Source organism: Cynoglossus semilaevis, chromosome 14 (assembly GCF_000523025.1).
Source record: "Cynoglossus semilaevis isolate Cse_v1.0 chromosome 14, Cse_v1.0, whole genome shotgun sequence".
Lineage (NCBI taxonomy): Eukaryota > Metazoa > Chordata > Actinopteri > Pleuronectiformes > Cynoglossidae > Cynoglossus > Cynoglossus semilaevis.
Window position 1 is genome coordinate 8538132 of NC_024320.1, and position 19877 is coordinate 8558008.

The following is a 19877-nucleotide window of genomic DNA, read 5'->3' on the forward strand; positions in this document are numbered from 1 at the left end:
CTCTCAGCTGACTCATCAGACATGCTCAGAATGAGCGCATCACGATAACTAATAGACCGGGGAAACCTCTGTTTTCACTGAACCAGGAAATTTGAGTCCACAGCTGATGACACTGTTTTTGTTTTGTTTTTTTTTAATCTCGTTCATTTTGAACCAAAGCTCACATTTATTATGAAATCCCTGAGACATAAACTAATGAAGCATTTATTCATTTCATCGTTAAAATTGTTAGAAAACAACCTAATGATGTCAGTTTCAATAATTAATCACAGAGGTACTTTTCTGCTTTTACAGATATGAGCTCTTTACTACAGTATTTCCTCGATACATTTGAATCAAAATAAGAAGTTGTTTGTTTTTGGTGTACTGAGGGTACATGGGAAAATAATTGAGAAACACTCTTTTAACCCACCATTTTAGTGAGCAGGCAACACTTAACTTCCACCATTGCTCCGCTACATCAGTATAGGTTGATATTGGAATCGGAAAGTGTTTGGACGATATCGGCATATCGGACATTGGCAAAAAGTCAAACCAGACGTCCAAAGTTCATAGGTGTGTTAATTAGTTAATTATTATTAGTTAGATATGTGGATAGGTAGGTACTATTCTTCTGGCTTGTTTTTATATTTCGGATTGATTTTTAATTGCCTTTGCTTGAATATAAGACAGAAATGCGATAATTTTTCAGAAAGTCAATTTTCTTTTAATATTTTTTGATATCTCAGTTTAAGAACGCTACAAAAGAAATACTAACTGGAGGTAATTTATCAAGAATGAGCAGGAATAATGCTCGACCATCACTAGTACTTTTGTACTGTGGAAAATCAATATCTTGTAAATTACTGTAGTTGTTGTACTGGGGTTGAGGCTGACAGAGAAAGTGTTTACTCTCGGTTTGACTGGCTTTGCTACAGTGACGAATCCACACTGCATTCAAATGAAACAAGCAGCGTTTCAGTGTGAATGCAGTAATAAACCATGTCTTTAATAAAAGGACTGCGGGGGCAGTAGAGTGGCCCTGTGAAACAGCCTTACAATGACAAATATATTAGAGACACACCAAAGCTGTCATACACTACATATTTCTATCAGTATATGATGAAAGGTCAAGGTCAGTGGGTAAGCAGCAATTGGCTTGCCAAGGTCAGATCATCACTGTTAAATGGCTGTTGGCTCCAAAGGGGTTTACAACACAGAGACTCAAGGTTGATGGGTTTTTACACAAGGTATAAAACACAAATCCGACGTGCAATTAAACACTTCCTGTTGTGTCCTTGATCTGAAGACTGTTTGGATTGAATTGACAATTTCATTGAGCACAGTAATAGACTTTGCTTTTAATGGACAATCTCTTCTGTTGGCTCCATTCTAAGACAATTTTTAACCCTTCCCAAAGACTAAAGTAGCAGTTAGCCACAAGGAGGCTTCACGACTGTAAAAAAAGCATTCCTTTAGGAAAATGAAGCCGTGTCCGAGTTGATTTCCGTTTCAGTATAAATTGAAATGATAATATCTTTGGTCAATTAGAGTCAGTTAAATTAGCTTCAATTTGTGATCGTACTGATAGGCACAGCCTGATAATCTCTGATCAGTGGGAGTAAATCATGTTTTGTTTCTATGTCCTAACAGACGATGGAGGACTGGGAGCCTTGTTCACTGCCTGGTGGCCTGGCTAGTGTGAAGAAACAGTTTGAGACACAAGAGTTTGCCTCTTCCTCTTCTCAGTCCAACGTCAGCCAGTTTCATTACCAGCAGAAGTCCGTCCAGGTGAGGAATTTGGTTTATATAGATTCTATGTCCTAAATAATAAAGACACGTTTGATCAGCATTATTTGACATTTTTGTAGAATGTTCTAAGTCACTATCACCAGCTCTGCTCCTAGAGCAGCCTTTAGTTTGACAACTGACTGTACAACAGTGACCAAGTTACAGGAAGTGTTGTCTACTGGACGGTGATGTCATAATGTGTGCTTACAGTACAGCAGGATTTAAGGTATTCAAAACATGTTCTTTGAACCAGTTTACCTTCAAATCCAAGTCATCATTAATTATTTCAATATTTCCAACTTTCTACTTTATGCATATTTATTGCGAAACACCATATTATTAAAATAGTGGGTCGGTTTACTTTCAGTGCTTCATTTCACATGATTTAATGCCATATTTTTTCCACTTAGGAAACTGTTCACATTCCATATTTAATAGCAAAGCATCACAATTTTCTACTGCTGCACCAAAGGGCGACTTAAGGATTTGAACAAACCTCTGCTGTAGTCATTAGGAAGCCTGAAATGTCTCTAAGATGACCTCCAGACCATAGCTAAAACGTGTAACTATTTTAGCTCAAATCGAAGAGAGAACCTTCAACTTGGCTGCCGTTACTGCTTCTGTGAAATGCCAGAACACATTAGCTCTATGGAATCAGTTCGTATCTCAGCAAAGTAAGGTCAACTCCGCGCCTCCACAAAGTCCTACCCATCGGCTCACTCAGGAGATAATCATGGACACAGTGCCTAAATAATACATTTGAAATGTTTTTTTCATCATTACATTTATGAGTTTTAACGTCTACATCTGTTTGATCTGCTGTTGGAGAAAACCTTTCCGCTCATGTTTCCTCACAGACCTGAAATGTTTCAAAGATGTTGCTAATTCTACAGAAATATTTACCTTTTACATTTTATCTCCAAACTGCCATGGCAAATTTTAAGGTAATTAATATGTGTTGGTAATGTGAAGTTTAGTAACCTCTCTAGTAGTGACAACCTGACTACCTTAATAAATTACTAAGTAACCAGTCAGTGTTTCAAAATTTACATAGACATACTAGCTACAACCTAGCAAGCTAGTCTTAATGCTAGGCTGCCTTTGAGGTATTAGCTGTGACCACAACATATCTTGGCCTGTAATTTCTGTGTGTGTTACTACAATTATACCAATTATTGGCTTTGCTTAGTTGATTAGCTTTTGATAGCTTGTGATGATTAGCCATTGTATATTAACGCCAGACATTGCTAAACTAGTAGTTTAGAATAGCTTACTTGGTAAATGTACAGCAAAATGTGTGTCACTAATGTAAGATAAACATTATTTCTACTTTTTGTGCAGACCTAAGTTCCTTAGCTAAAATAGCATACACTTCACATCAAATAGTTTACTTGTTTTCCCTTAATAATAAAATACTTTATTTCATTTCTTTTGACTGGTATTTTTTGATTTACATAACTGCCATTCTAGGAGAAATCTTTCTATGTCATGTCCTCATTTTATTTGTATCGAATAGGAAATGTCAAGCTCCTCAGAGGTGATAGTGAGAAGAAGTGTAGAAATACCCACCACGACCCTCCTCCACTGTGAAGACAAAGAGGTTCTGTATGAAAATTTGTTATCATCTTTGCAGTAGATCTTTTTATTTGCACCATGTGCAAGATGCTAATCAGCCAAGACAAGTCTCAATTTTAGTTTAACAGCATGAAGCATATTTGTGTATAGTATATAAATAACTAACATCACTTAACTTTAATTACCTAGCCTTAAAATCCAGACTTCGAGCACTGGATGATATAATTACCTTTTACTAAAGCAGGAATAATTTGCTTCTTTCATTTGACAGGTGATGCATGATCAGAGACTCCACCATAACAATGTGACTGGCGGTTATGGGAGCCATTACAATGAAACAGGTAGATCTACTCTTATCATTTCTATTGTAATTTGCACTCTTCTATCAGAGCTTTTCTCCTGTATTTTAATGATTTTTCGTCCATGGCTGAATAAGGGATGAGCGATGAGAGGGAAATGACGTACAGATGATTTTCTATTCATTGCAAAGTACTAAATCTAATCAGTACAGAGTCAGGAAAGTAAAATTATGGAGAGTGAAAATTGGGCAATCACCACTGCATGGTGTTAGAAAATGAAAACTACTCAGGTTTTTAATGAAATGATTTATTTCTCTTCTCGATGTGCTGCCGGGCTTTCTCACTGAGAGTGACTTAATGAGGCAGCCTTCTTCATGTGTCTAATTCAGTTATGCTCGTCGAAGGAGAGGAACCACCAAAGATTTCTACGCAGGCTTTGAAGCAGCAGTATGAAAAAACCATTGAGGAAGCTGCACCAGCCAAGGAAATTAAGGTAACGATGTTGGCTGCAAGTCAGTGATTTTTTTTCTGTGGATATTAGTATTAGCCCCATCATGACGTCGTCATTATTGAATCTCACATTGAGTTGACAGGAAATAAATTGTGAACAGTAGGGGTGGAATTTCAAGCAAATCAACAACAATGAATTATTTGAATAGAGCTATTCATCACTATTTTTTCCTATGATCAGAGACTCCATCATTTTTTCCTATGGACATGAAAAGCATTTTTGCATGTACTTAAAAATGATTTTTTTTCCACATTGTATTCAATAAATACTTAGTATTTCCAATATCATTGTGAACATGTTGCAAAAAATAACATTTACTTTATTAACTTCATCACAATATCCTTCTTTCCCCTGTACAACACCACAACACTTTTAATGAAAAGGTTGATGTGGATTTCGGAGAGTTTCAATGGGCACCAATAAAGCAGTCCTCTAAAGCTTCAAAATTAACAAGCCATGAAACCTCCTCCACTGTCAAAACTGCAACATCATCATCAACATCTGCAGTGTCTCAGGAGGTGTCAAACCATTTCCCTCCACCACCCTCAAACCTACCACAGGCATCACAGGAAACTGCAGAGAATATGCTTTCCTCTCAATTTAAGGAACAAGCTATCCAAAATAGGCAAGTTGGTAAGGAGCAGTACTTTAAACACAAGAGCACAGCTGAAGTGAAGCGCCTCTACAAGCACATTCATCCAGAGGTCCGCAAAAACTTGGAAGCGGACTTCTTGAACCAGCTCACTGAGGCAGAGCAAAAGGATTTAGAAAGTGAAGAGGTTGTGGGTGATGTCGAGCAAGCGTGCTATCTTTTTGAAAATGATGGCTCAAGTGAACGCTCCAGCCCCGACAGGGAGTCCGTGGAGTGGGACGAGATCCTTAAAGGAGAAGTGCAGTCAATGCGCTGGGTATTCGAAAACAAGCCCTTAGACACTATTAAAGATGAAACCCCAGATGAGACAGAGGTGAAGAATATTGCTCAACAGGAAATCATTGCCGGCAAAGATGTCAGATACACTGCATGGATCTTTGAGACTCAACCAATGGATGCTCTTGGAAATGAAACAACTTCAAATGAGCAGACAGAAAAAATGACCGATCTTGCCAGAGGAGATGTTCGCACTGCAACGTGGCTTTTTGAGACTCAACCACTTGATTACCTGAACAAGATCTACCAAGAGGATGAGCTGGAGACAGATGGCACTGTCACCAAAGATATCACTGGAGGGGATGTCAAAACTGCCAGGTATCTCTTTGAGACTCAGCACCTGGACTCTCTGGGTAAAACAGAGACCATTGAGGAAAGCAACTTTCTAAACCTGAGGTCTGAACTGGAGGAGATTAAGGGGGATGTGAAAACAACCACTCGCATGTTTGAGACCGAACCCATGTGTGTCATCAGGGGAGATTCTGGAGAGATGCTTGAGATCACCACCATCCGCAAAGAAGAAACAGAAAAAGGGGACGTGAAGACATCACGATGGATGTTTGAAACCCAGCCTCTTGATATGATCAACAAAGACCCTGCCAAGGTCAAGCTAATATGTGGTATATCCATGGGGGAAATGAAGGACAGTGTAAACAAAGGTAGGTGGCTTTTTGAGACCAAAACCCTTGACACCATCAAGGATGAAGAATGGGAAAGTTCCAGGAAGGAAAAAGAAGAAATACTTGGAGCCGATGTGAGAAAACACTGTTGGGTTTTTGAAACCCAGCCTATGGACACCCTGAAAGACAATGCCAACTCTCAAACTGTGTATTCTGAAAAGATTGTAGGAGGTGATGTTCAATCCACAAAACACCTGTTTGAGACGGTGCCCATGGAGAACCTGAAAGAATTGCCAGAAGTGGGAAAACTTAAGAAAACAGTTGCATCAGAGGAGGAAAAGGGTGACGTGAGGCATCAAGCGTGGGTCTTTGAAAGCCAGCCACTAGAAGATATAAGAGAGGAGAAAAAGGAAATGACAAGAACGGTGAAAATTCAATCCCTTGACAAAGGAGACGTCACAAACTACAAAGAAAGATTTGAAAATATGGACCTAAGCAAATGTGAAACGCAGAAAATTCAGGTTGAAGGTGTTACTAGTGGCTCTGTCTTGTCCAACAAGTGTCTTTTTGAATCTACCCCCATGTATGCCATGCAGGACAGTTCTGGTCAGTTTCATGAGGTAAGAACAGTGAGGCGTGAAGAGATTGTAAAAGGTGACGTACGAAGCTGCAGATGGATGTTTGAAACCCGTCCTATTGATCAGTTTGATGACAGCCTTGATAAATTTCAGATTATTAAAGGGATATCCAAACAAGAGATGGAGTCCGGAGATGTCAAAACAGCTAAGTGGTTGTTTGAAACTCAACCGCTGGATGCCATTAAAGTTCTCAGTACCTTTGAGGATGAAGAACATAGAACTAAAGAGGGAATTAGTATAGAAAAAGGGGATGTCAAGACTTGTAGATGGCTCTTTGAGACGCAGCCAATGGATGTGTTGTATGAAAAGATGGAAAAGAATGAGACTGATGTTGAAGAAGTGCAAAAGGGAGATGTCAAAACATGCACTTGGCTCTTTGAGACACAAACACTTGACAATATACGCGACCACACCGACTCTGAGTCTGAGACCATCCTGAAAACTTGCACCGTAAACCAAGAGGACATCCAAGGAAAAGATGTACGACTGGCTCGCTTCCTTTTTGAAACAGAAAATCTTGAAAATATTGCAAGAGAGGACAGCAGCTCTTTCAGGAGGGTTACAAAAATTGACATTGAGTCAGGCGATGTCTCCAGAATGAAGTACATTTTTGAGAATCAATCGTCAGACATCATGAGTTCTACCTCAGAGGAAACAATGCAGAGGCTGAAGACACAGCAGACTGATGACATTCAAAAGGGCAATGTGGTCAGCTGTACTTGGATGTTTGAGAACCAGCCAATAGATGCCATCCGTGACGAAATTTCAGAGACAAGAGAAACCCGTACCGTGACTGATGTTCAGGGTGGTAATGTTGGAAAAGGCCGATTCATTTTTGAAACCTTCTCCCTTGATGAGATTAAAGAGGAGTCCACGGAGACTGATATTTCAAAACTCACAACTATATTTAGAGATGAAAAGGAAAAGGGGGATGTGAAGAATTACACCATGATGTTTGAAACCCAGCCACTTTATGCCATACGTGACAAGGAAGGCCATTACCACGAAGTAACTACCGTTACTAAAGAAGAAGTCATGAGAGGGGATGTGGTGGGGGCTCGGTGGCTGTTTGAAACAAAACCACTGGATTCAATAAGAGATTCAGAAGAGGTCTATGTAATTAAAGCTGTGACTGAGGAAGGCATCCATAAAGGAGATGTTAGCTCTGCCAGGTGGAGGTTTGAAACGCAGCCCCTAGATGAAATTACAGAAGAAATAAAAGTGCAGTCCAAAACAGTTGCAGATATTCGAGGTGGTGACGTTAAAACAAACAAAGAACTGTTTGAGACTGATGAGATGTCTCAGAAGTACATCAGAACTGTTAGCGTGAGTGAAATAAAAAAAGGTGATGTCAGATCTGCCACGTGGATGTTTGAGACACGCAGTATTGATGAAATCCATAATGCAGGCGAGGAGTATGATGACATGAAAAGGGTGACAAAGGAAGAAGTAATGAAAGGGGATGTCAAACAGTCTGTGTGGCTCTTTGAAAAGCAGCCACTTGACAGTATCAAAGACTATGATGGCCCTGAGCTGCCAGTGATGAAGGAGGAAATCCCACAGGCCGATGTCAAGACAACAACATGGCTGTTTGAGTCGACTCCATTCCATGAATTCAATGAGGGCAGTGTTGAAAAGACAGAAATAATAGGTAAAAGTGTTAAAGAGACACTGGAGGAACTGTACTCTCAGAAAATGGTGAATGCACAAGGTATTCTTATTGAAGCAGATGAGATTGGGGACGTTCGCATGGCCAAGTATAAACTCATGAATCAGGATTCTCCACAAATTCAAAAAGAGGAGATTATCAGAGGTGATCTAAGCAACATAATGATGAACCTCCTCAACCGCAGAGAGAGCGCTGAAAAGGGGATTATTATTGACCAAGACGAGAGGGGGAACATCAACACCACAGTGCAACAGCTTTTCAACCAAGAACGAGGAATCAATGTGGAAAAAGAGGAAATTGTCCATGGTGACATCCAAGAGGCCATAAACAATCTGCTCAAGGGTGAGGGCTCCTCAAAGCGTGGTATTCTGATTCAAGAGGATGAGAAAGGAGATGTGAGGATGACCATCTACTCTCTTTTGAATAAAGGTGAGAGAGCCAGCACTGAAAAAGAGGATATCATTCAAGGTAATGTGAGCAAAACTCTTCAGCGACTTCTCTCCAACTCAGGTGGAGAGGACTCCAGACGGATAAGGGTAGGGGACACAGAAAGAGGTAACGTCAGCTTTTACACCACATGCATTGAGTCTGGGGCCTTGGATTACCTAAAACAGTTTCAGAGTGAGTCTGACGAGAGCCAAGAACAAGTAGAAAAGGAGCATATCATAGGAGGCGACATCGAGGAGACTAAAATCCTACTGCGAAAAATTCAGCAGCAAATCGGTCGCACTGTAGCTGAAGATGATATAGTTCCCGGTGACGTGCACAGCATCGTTAACGTATTTATGACAGAACCCAGTGTGACCTATAAAAATGTAGAAACAAAGGATATAGTTAAGGGTGATCTTAACGCAGCTCTGGATTCTCTCACCCAAGCTATACACCAGAAGGTGATGATAGAGAAAGAGGAGGTGGTAAAAGGTGACATACCTACCACTCTGAGGTCTCTGGAGGAGGCCCAACATCAGGCCAAAGAAATGGAGAAGCCTGAAATTATCAGGGGAGACATCAGAGGTGCTCTTGAGTCGCTGGAGAAATCTACAACTAATACATCAGTCACTGTTGACGATTTAGTGCCTGGTGACATCAAAGGGACCCTGAGGTCCCTGGAGGAGGCCAAGCAAGCTGTAAAAGAGGTGGAAAAAGAGGAGATTGTCAAAGGAGACATCTACACTGCCATGCAAAGTTTACATGAAGCCTCAAGTGAGAAAAAGATTTACCAGCATCAAGTGAGTGAACAGGGTGACGTTAAAGCCACCATTCAGCTTTTCCTTGAACCGACGACATCACCAAAGACACAGCGCAGGGGAAGCATGGAGGGAGATGTCAAAACATCCATAAGGTCGCTTTATGAAGGACAGGACGCAATCCAGGTAGAAAAGGAAGAGGTCGTAAAAGGGGACGTGCAAGGGACAATAAAGAATCTGATGCAGAGAAAACCGTATTCCAAACCAAAGCGTATGCATGCTCCAAAGACGGTGAAAGTACCTGTGAAAAAAGTAGCAGCTGCAAAGCAAGTGGAGCCTGAATGCAAACCTCAAACCAAGAGTGAGAGTGCAGCAGTCAATCCATCCCCCGCTGTGAAAAACCTCACTCACAGCAGTGAAGCACAGAAGCACACGCAGAGGTACAGTGAAAGCAAATCAGTAAAAACACAGGTAATAACCCAAGAGGACCACTCAGTTATTGTAGCCAAAACAGAGAATACCTCAGGGGCCTCTGAAGAGAAGAACACAAAAGAACAGAAGCAGAGAGCTCTGCCCCCACAGAAAATACCAGCTCAGAAGCCTTTTATGATAAAGACAAGACCAGGGACTGTGGATGATCACACAGAGAAGCAAACAGCTGAGGTAAAAGTCATAAAAGAGGCAAAAAATTCTTCACAGATGAGTGTTTCAAAGAAAACGTCTGAAACAAAGACAATAAAGCATGTGCAGAACACAGTGGTGGAGAGAAGTGTCACACAGAAGCAGAATATGCAAAATACAAAAAGGTCAGAGCAAACTTCAACTTCCCAGAAACAAATGGCAGAAAACAAGACTCTATCTGAAAAAACAACCATCAAAAATACAAAGGATGAGCAGAGTACCCTTGATATCAGAGGGAAGGGCATGATAAAAAAGGCAAAACCAGAAATTCCCTTCCCTCCTCCTCCCTCTTCACCACCTCCACGGTCAGAGTCTGAGTTGTCCCTCCCTCCACCACCGTCACCGGTGCTGGAGACCCCAGTGCCACCTTCAGTCCGACCTTTCAACATTCAAGACCATGACCTCCCACCACCGCCACCTCCTCCTCCTATGGAATGCATGAAGGCTGAGTCTGACTTCTTCCCTCCTCCTCCACCACCTCCTCCCCCTCCGACCTCAGTAGGCAGTCAAGATTTTCTCCCGCCTCCTCCTTCACAGCAAGAGCTAAATGCTTTGCCACAGCCAACCCCTGCAAAGCTGGTCAAACCCATCTGCAGACCATTATTTAAGGTGCCCGCTGTCCCAGAAACACCAAAAAAGCCAATACAAGTGAAACCCAAGTGGCAAAAAAAGCAATCAGAGCCTTCTCCACTTCCACCACCTGAGCCATCTCCTCACCAAGAAATCACTGACTCAGCAGACAATAAAGAAGAAAAGGAAGGTAAATTGCAGGAAATAAAGAAACAAACCATCCAACAAACTCAAATGAATAAACAACTTCAGTCTGAATCAACAGTCGTGTCTGTGAAAACAATTCCAGATATTCCAGATGCAAAAACGGCACCAAAACCCAGAGCGTTTGTCCCTCCCATCAAACTGCCTCCACCTCCTGATCCTACTCCAGCTCCGAAGGCCAGACCCTATGCCCGCAAATTCAAAACCCCTCTCATGCTTGCGGAGGAAAGGTTTCGCCAACAAAAGGTGGAGAAAGAAGAGATGGAAACGAGTACAGTCACTACTCCCACTTCTCCACCGGCAAACATGTCATATTCTGCAAACGACACTGAATCTTCTGTGGCACAAAACACTGAGAAAGACGTGGACATAAAAGGGCGAACAGAGAAGGCGGAGGGAGCTAAGATCATTTCCAAAAAAGAAACTGTGGCCCAACACATACCTGCCAAGAAAGCACCTTCCCAGATCCCTTTGAGCAAGCTCTTGATCTCTGCATCTTCAAATGTGTCCACAGAAAAAAGGCAAGATGCCAGTGAGCAACTCACAGAAAACATACTCTCCTCTGCTGATGCTGTCAAAAAGAATCAAACAGCATCTAAACATCAGACCTTTTCTCAGTCACATCATGTGGCCTCCAGTGTCAAGGTTGAGTCACAGTCACATGTGGTCACTTCTTCAGTGAAAGATTTCAGCACTCAGTCAATTGCTGCCGTGCAAAGTGCAGTCCAGGAAAATCTTCAAAGCAAGCCTGCTGTCGCTCTGAAATCTAAAGATGTGAAGAATATTAATGTACCCGTGACACTAGAAGAGAAGAAGAGCCTTTCTTTGCCTACTAAAATTCCAAAAGTCACACCAAGTTTCAAGGTAAAAACCTTTAAGATCCCAACGGAGAAGAAGGAGGAGAGAAGTGATTGTGTGCCACAAGCAGATGTGATAAAAAGTGAAATGCAATTTCAGCAAGAAAAACGCTCTGTGTCACAGCAGGAAAGTAAGCAGCGAACAACAGCCAGAGTTGAGATGGAAAGAGAAATGAAGGAAAAAGAAATCAAAAGCCAGGTCACCATTCCAGCAAAGAAAGTTGACGTGGAGGTCAGTGTGAAAAAGACAAAGCAGGTGCAGAAAAATGAGCCTGAAGTGAAGCTGTCACCATCTGTTACTGTGTTAATGCCCAAGGTGACAAAGGCAACATCTGCAGCAACTCATCAAGGACAAGGCCATGTATCTGTCTCCCACAGTCAGCAGAGCGTGACAGCAGAGGCTGTTCAGAGGCAGGAGGAGGTGGTCGTCGTGAGTGAGCAGAACCTTTGCAGGCAAGAGGCCATTCAGGTGCAAACACAGCAGTTGAAGCAGCAAACAGCAGAGACAAATACAATTCAGGCGAAGTTCGGAAATTCAAAAGGCGAGCACAAATATGTGTCTGTGAAAGGTGCAGGGAAAATGGGCCATAAAGATGAGGCTCCCAGTGAAGAAATCACAGATTCAGAGAAATGTAATGTCATGCAGAGGCTGCTCAACCAAATAGAAGAGCTGGAGGGCACCCCAAGCAGAATAGACTCCAAGACTGTGAGAATGATTATAAGCGAGTTGGCTGAATGGGCGATAGGTTCAGATGAGAAAAAGAATCTAAGTGAAATTGCCAAACAGCAAAGTAAAAAGAAATTGAAAGAAATTGTTTTTTACCTAAAAAATATGTTTCGAGCAAAGCTCAGTGTGCTAATGGAAAACTTGAAATTGGCTGAAAAACAGGACAAAGAGAAAACAGAAAAACCGGCGCCACCACCAGTGCTTCCAAAACCAGACAAGAAAGTTGTCAGTGCCACAGCTGCAAAGGTTGCCTCAAAGATCAGTGTTGGTGGCTCTAAATCTGAACAGAAGGTGGTGCTAGAGAAAAAGTCACTTCAGAGCAGCAAACTCCATCAGGCCGTGAGCGACTCGCCTGATCCTAGAGTGTCCTCTCCTTTGGCAAGTATCCGTACTCCATCACCAACTTTCATTAGCATTGAATCAAGGAGAGTGGACTCACCCCTCAGGGTGACACCATCACCTCCACCCTACAAATCCATCGGGACACCGCCGCCTCCTCTTCGCAAGACATACACACCCACATCTAGCTTTAGCAGGGCTACGCCCTCTCCCACTCTCAGCCGCTCAGAGAAGCTGGTCAAACTACATGATACGTCCTCAAAGATCTCATTCAGCATCCCTGCTCAACATACAGTGACCACATACGAGTGCTTTGCAGCTGAAAGAGAGCAATCTTCCCCTTTCAGAGACAGTGGCTCACCCATGCAGAAAAATGAAGAAGGAATGGCGGATGTTACGGAAATGGTTGACTCCATGAAGACAGTGAGGGACAAGAAGTCTTTCTTTGAGGAAGCACAAAAGGCAGAGGTGAGCAGGGCATATGTTCGCAAGGATCCCATTGACATCCCCGAGCGCCTCGGCCCAGACAATGAGGAGGGTACGGAAGCTGTGATTATAGATCTTATGAAGGAGGATCTCCCAAAAGTTGACCTGTCCAAGCTGGTGAATAAATTTGAATCCCCAAAGCCTAAAGTCTTTGCCAGAAAAGAACCCATAGTCATTGCAGAAAGACTCGGCAGTGACACAGAGGACGCAGAGGCTGATCTACAAACCCAGAAGACCGACGACATCCCCACTTTCAATGTCAAAGCAATTAAAAATGTCTTTGAAACAGGCGAACACAGCTCACAGGCAGCGCGAGAGCTCCGAGAACAAATAGAACGAAGAGAACCTGAATCGGTTTATACCAAACCAGCTGCTCCATTTGAAGCCACAGTATTCACCGAACAATCCTGCAGAGTTGATGAAGATGGAAGCATTGCTAAAGAAACCCTGAGTAGTGAGGTGCACTCTGGGAGCTCCCTGGCCCGTGGCAACCCACCGTCCTATGCTGATGTGGTGAAAGGCAAAGTTCTAACAGTAGCTGTTCATCCTGATGCCTCCACCGAGGAGCTGCTCCGAAGCTTCCAGGAGTCATGGGCTGAGTCCGGGGGAGTTTTCCAGAACCTGGGTTACAGTGTGACAGAGCAGAGGACTTCACAGATCGTCACTCGCACACAGGAGACTGTTGTGACGGGTAAACCTGGCTGTGCTGCATGAGGACGATAAACCAAGCGTGATTAACTTGTAATTGTGTTGGAAACAAAAAAGAAAATGTCACGTTGTTGTGACATCACTGATGTGCTTTCATTTGAAGTGTCACTGCTAACACTCAGGCTTTCACACCTTTTTCTCAGGTTGCAGTTTGACCCGTGTACTCATCCGCCTCCCTGTTTCAAACTGGCATTGATGCTAACATATTAAACGTATGCCTGCGTGTGTTTGTGTGTTTAATTGTATGAACTGACCTTAGTGAGAATATTTATGGTCTTGACCGGAAACCAAATACCTCAGTGATTCTCTGTAGTCTGCAGTGACTTCTTTCTTAATACAGTATAATACCTGAGCTGACATTCAGCATTTTGTTGATTTTTTTTTCAACATATGTTTTCCATAGGCTTATTTTTGTAATATCTAGGCTAGTTTCAAGAAAATGAACATTTTAGTTCAATTTTAAATTTATTTTTTATGAATTTGCCTAATTAGAAAAATGGCTTCAGTGATTTGTAGCATTATATAAATGTTTTGGTGTTTTGGTATGTGTCGATTTTACCTAATAAATTAAAAAAATGTACTGTAATACTACTTTATTTTTTATTTAATTTCTTTATTTTTAATTTTTAAATTTTAGATCCATTAACTGCATTGTGCCTGTTGTTGTTTTTTGTGTGAATATTATTTGTTTTATTGCCATATGGCTCCATGTTTTCTTGCATGTGAGTTTTTCAGTGTTGTTGAACTAAGGGTACTCCATATTAAATCACATTGTTCTTTTGCAGAGAATTCGAATTCCAGAGTCCGAACAGTGCAGGGTGTGCAGGAAGAGGGTTTACCCCATGGAGTCCCTGATGGCCGACAAACAAAACTTCCATAAAAGCTGCTTTCGTTGTGAACACTGCAAAGGCAAATTAAGGTGAGGCTGTTTGACACAGTCCACAGTGATGTGTCGATTCATTTACACCATTTCACACATTGTTGCTATTGTTGCTTCTTCCCTCCTATAGTCTTGGCAACTATGCCTCTCTCCATGGACGAATGTACTGCAAACCACACTACAACCAGCTGTTCAAGTCCAGAGGGAATTATGACGAGGGCTTTGGACAGAAACCTCACAAAGAACTCTGGAATAACGAGAAAAACCTTCAGGATCCAGCCAAAAAGACAAACATCAGATCACCCACACCTGAAAAGAAAGTTATATTTTCATCTGCTCAAGAAATGAAGCCCACGAGTAAGATTGCTGTAGTGTGGCCTCCACAAATGGATCAGCCAAAGAAACCTTTTACTATAGAGGAGGAGATAAAGTTAGTAAAGCCGTCATGGCCTCCTAAGGAGGGCTGTGCTCCGGAGAATGAACCTGTGAAGCCTGATGTTCCTGCAGCCAAAGAAGAAAATGAAGTGGACGGAATTGACAAGGTGCCGCACGATGTCTGTTCAGCAGAGAGTGGGCAAATGTCTGAAGAGGTTCCAGCCTCCCCTGGGGCAGGTGCTGAAGAAGTGAGTGTTGCTCCCACTCAAGAAACTAAAGAATCAAACAGTGGGCCTGAGGCTGAGGCACTAGTGGTTTCTGAAATGGACTCTCAGGTGCAGAGTGGTGAGGCAAAGAAAGAACAATGTGAGGGAAGCACATCGCTGGAGGAAAGTGCAGAGAAGGTGGAGGAAGTGAGAGTAAATGGACACACAGGGCAGGAGGAGAGAGTATCAGGTGAAACACTAGAAGAGGAAGGAAAACCAAAGGAGGAATTCACTGTAAAAGATGAGGCGGGAGCACCAGAACAGAATGCAAATGCCAACAACAACAACAACAACAACAACAACAACCTGTTTGCAGAACTGTGTGAAGATAAGGTTCAGCGAAACCAGTCAGTGTGCACTGATTTTTACCAGTGCGATCAGTGGGATGAGTCAGACTGGATGCCAAGCCAAGTGCTGCAGTTGGCACAGAGAGAAGATGCATTTGTGCCAACAGGTGCCAAATGTTCTGACGCCACTGACTGCTCCACAGATTTAAGCTTTGAAGAAGCATTTAGCAACAAAAGAGAGCCAGAGGTGGGGGCTTCAAGTTTCCTGGAGGACATTTTTGCCACCCTGAGCACAAGCAGCTCTAGTCTGCTCTCTGGTTTCAACTCTGACCCACTGGGTCCATCTGGAGGGCAGTCCACACTGGATGAGGGTTTCAATCTTGGGACAGAGATGAGTGAGAAAGCAAGTGGATCAGGGGTGATGGAAAGAGAGATAGAAGGTGATAGGACAGGCCAAGACTGGGCTTCTCTGTGGGAAGATGAGGAAGAGGTTGAAGGCGAGGTCATGACGGTGGAAGAGTGGATCAAGAGGAACAGAACAGCATAATAATGCTGGGGACATATCAGAATTTCAGCCCATTTTTACTAAACAGCACTGACCACAAATATGTCAGAGTCCATGGAGAGATGAACTGCTCTGATTGAATCTAGTGATTGTTTTTGTACTCAGTTTTAAACCACACTTTTATTCAATATTTAGCTTTGTGTTGATGCTGACTGACTGCACCTGGTGTGCACAGAAATGATAAAAGGCCTTGTATGACTCCTACTATGCATATCACACTTTTTTGCTGACTGAATTAAAAGGGATTTTGGATTTTAAAATGTTCTGCATCTCCATTACTGCCTGACTTAGAATTAGAAGTTCTACAGAGAAGTCAGAGATGTTTGGAGGTTTGGGGGGAAAATGCCACAGTGCATCGTGTGTTTTTGTATTTCAACTTAAACTTACACATAGATATAAAGCTAACATTAAGATGAAAGGTGAAATACCGTGCAGATGTGTTGAGAAAGTGCAGCGAGAAATCAAAATCGAACAAAAACAAGGCTAAAGGCAAATTCTTTTCTAAAGTTTATAATATATATATATATAGCATAATGGTTTCATTTTTCAATGGTTTACAGAGACACATGCAGCCCGAGAACCGCCGGTTGCCAACCACTGTTTCACACCAATGGTGCATTACAATTGAATACACAGTCTACTTCTGTCCAGTCTGGCCCAGGGGCCAATTGTGACCCTTGGTCAAATCTTATACAACCATCACATGTGGGACGCTGGCACACACAATACACACAAATTTCAGCTTCCTAGAATTTTTTTTTACTTCATCTTGTATGGTCTTCAGATGGATTCAGAGGATGAAAGTGATTTTGGTAAGATCTGTTTAGACTTGTCATCCATGTGTTGAGATTAAAATTATGCCGTTTGAAATAAAATTTACATGAAAAACTTAATTTGTATTTTAATGGTTAAAAAATGTCAGGCAGAACGGTTCACTTCAACAAATCTCTCTGTCTTTGTAAAAAGTTTGTACACCGCGGCAGTAAGGCGAGTGTCACTTAAAGTGAGTAGCACTATTTCCATGAGGTTTTTACTGGAGACATCAGTGTATTCAGTGCTGCAGTGAGCCACATCTTTAGATGTTTTACTACAGCCTGTATCGTAACAGAACAAATCTTTAGGGAGGCATGGCTCGTGTCATTGTCCCTGATGTTTGAATACCTTGGAACCGCTGAAATTGTTAACCTACATCGACACATAAGGATAACAGATAATAATCAGTTCATTGGACTGGCACATTTTCCAGTGCATGAATATTTGAATGAAGAATTGGTCCTGACAGTGATATTGGTATTGGTGTCGGTGCATCCCTACAAACTATCTTTATTTTTTTTTATGTAAAAAGAATTAGCCATAATATTACTCCACATAGCTCAGTACAAGCACTAGTCTCCAGTCACTAGGTGGCAGCAACTCATACAGTGGTTTGTAAAGATAAAAATATACGCTATTAGGTTCTCTCTCTAGTATTTCAATTCGCAGAGGTGTGGGTCGGAGAGGAGACATGACAGAAAATAACTGAGAACCACTGACCTAACTTAATGTTGACAAAAGACGTTAGCATTTAATTTAGATCGGTAAATAAAAAAATGACCAAAAGGTTTTGATTAAGGGTCAAAGTTAGGCTAGTGTCATTGAAAGAGGGATTAGTCTGAAAAGGAACAAACAAAGGGCTGAGCAGATATAGTGGGTATAAAGCAGCATATACTGTGTTAGCTTTAGCAAGTTACTTAGAAACAGCTGATTTAGGGATTAAAACATATTGCAGACAGTCAGCTTGATAAATCGCTTATAGTCTGCTGAGTTGTAAGTCATAAAATAGGTAAGAAAAAGCCTAAAGGGCCACACAGCTTTTTTAGCCCAGAAGTGCTAATGATAGCTCAGAGATAGTTACTTTACTAAAAAATCCCCAGTCATTTACACAAAATCCATTCTAAGGCATATAAATGAATGGCCTGCACTGGAAATATATTTTCCCAGCCTGCACATGACAACCTATAAATATTCAATCATGACAAGGGCATTTTAGTACCAGTACCATTTCTCTGCAGTGTCTAGTCTAGACCCATTCTACATAGAAATGATAGACCACCTGAGATGAGTTTGGTGAAATCTGTATTGATTTGTACTGATGGTGCATGCCTGCTGTAAGAGTTACAGATTTTCCATTAAGGTTGCTTCTTGTCATCTCTGACAAATGTTTCTTTTTATTTGGCCGTCTCTCAGTTATAGCTTGAGCACACAGGCTAATTGGCTGTACAGAAAATATATACTAGAATGTTAATAACGGGAGCAAAAAGAATGTACTTTGCTGTCAGGGAAATTATGGCACTACAGATTCATGCAACACTGCGCTAATACTTCCCTTCAGTGCAGAAAAATGCTTTAAGATCAATTATTCATCAGCATCCTTTTACTCAAATGCTGTTTGGCGTCACTTTAATTAGGCTTTCTCCAGCCTCCAACATTTTTCATTGGCACATGTAAATAGATGTAGATTTGTTCATTATGGACTTTTAGTTGAACTGATGAGAGGACAAAATGTATTTCTATTCAAATGTGGAAGGGAACTACTGAAGTGGGCAGCTCTAACTGGGTAGAAAACAATGTTCATCAATTTGGTCTTATTCAAACCTCAGTCATAGATGGTGTCCTCGGGACTCAGCTCTGAATGTTGTCACATTTCACCATTAGCTATAAAGTACTGCTTATACAGGGTACTGCATTAGTGGAGGAGATACAAAAATGTGGACACATTTTCAAAACACAGTATGCTGCCACGACCATGTGGCACTGTGGAGGTGGAGAAATACCAGGGATTGCTGATCGTGTATTAGTGTTATGAGATCTCTTGAAGATACTTATATTTATCTAGTAATACACTTTAAAGCCCAGGCTCTCATGCAAAAAAAACCAAACAAACAAAACCAATTTGGTCAAATGTCAGAGCTGCGTTGCTTGTTAGAAACACGTCTTGTACACTGAATGGGTATTTAAACATTTTGAAAAAGGTGGAACAAACCGCCAGGTCTACGCAGATTGTGACGGAGTTGCAGCTATCACACGAGGTACGTTCAGGTACCATCGGAGACTAGAGAATCCGAAGATTGCGGCAGTTTACGTGTTGTACGGTTTAGGTCAAATGGTTATTCATGAAATATTTATATTTTTTTTATGTTGCTTTTTTTCTTATAGTCCCTCCAATATTCTGGGAAACTAGGGGACTGCTTCCCCCACTTTGAACAACCACTGCTCTACAGAACGTGTTCCAACAGAACATAAAGCTTCAATATGTACATTCTAAGGCAATAAATTATGGAGCCAGAATTCAAATCAGTTGTTTACACTATTTTTGTAATATGCTGTGCGTACGCTAAGTACAATAATTCTAGTCCGGTGGTTTGATATTTCAATATTTATATATGGAAACATTGTAGCTAGGCACCACGCTTTGATTGGAAGAGTAAAATGATGGACAAAATGTGAAGGTGCAGCAAAACATGAAAAAACAAAACAAAAACAAAAAACATGGGAGAAACAGGTCAGATTTTTTGTGTGGACCTTTGCTTTTTTTTAAAAGAGGCACTCCATATAATCCATTAACCAACACCCCATGACATTGAGAGAGGATCCAGTCATTTCATAACATGTTTTTTGTGGATGATCAGTGAAATGAAAACCTGTTCCTTCTCAGTGTCCTGGTACCAAATAACCAAAGACTCTTGGTGCTGATGC

At 41.5% G+C, this 19877-nt stretch overlaps 1 protein-coding gene across 4 annotated transcripts in view; it reads left to right on the forward strand.

The window, feature by feature from the left end:
- Positions 1 to 14920, forward strand: part of xirp2a (xin actin binding repeat containing 2a) — a 57415-nt gene extending 42495 nt beyond the window's left edge. For all 4 annotated transcript variants that reach the window (XM_025062081.1, XM_008324829.3, XM_025062082.1 and 1 more), the window contains 7 exons: positions 1633 to 1770; positions 3287 to 3370; positions 3617 to 3686; positions 4034 to 4137; positions 4539 to 13752; positions 14555 to 14688; positions 14780 to 14920. In XM_025062081.1, the coding sequence (XP_024917849.1) occupies positions 1633 to 1770; positions 3287 to 3370; positions 3617 to 3686; positions 4034 to 4137; positions 4539 to 13752; positions 14555 to 14649 (9705 nt within the window). In that variant the 3' untranslated portion in view covers positions 14650 to 14688; positions 14780 to 14920. The remainder of the gene's footprint in view (positions 1 to 1632; positions 1771 to 3286; positions 3371 to 3616; positions 3687 to 4033; positions 4138 to 4538; positions 13753 to 14554; positions 14689 to 14779) is intronic.
- Positions 14921 to 19877: the final 4957 nt, after the last annotated feature.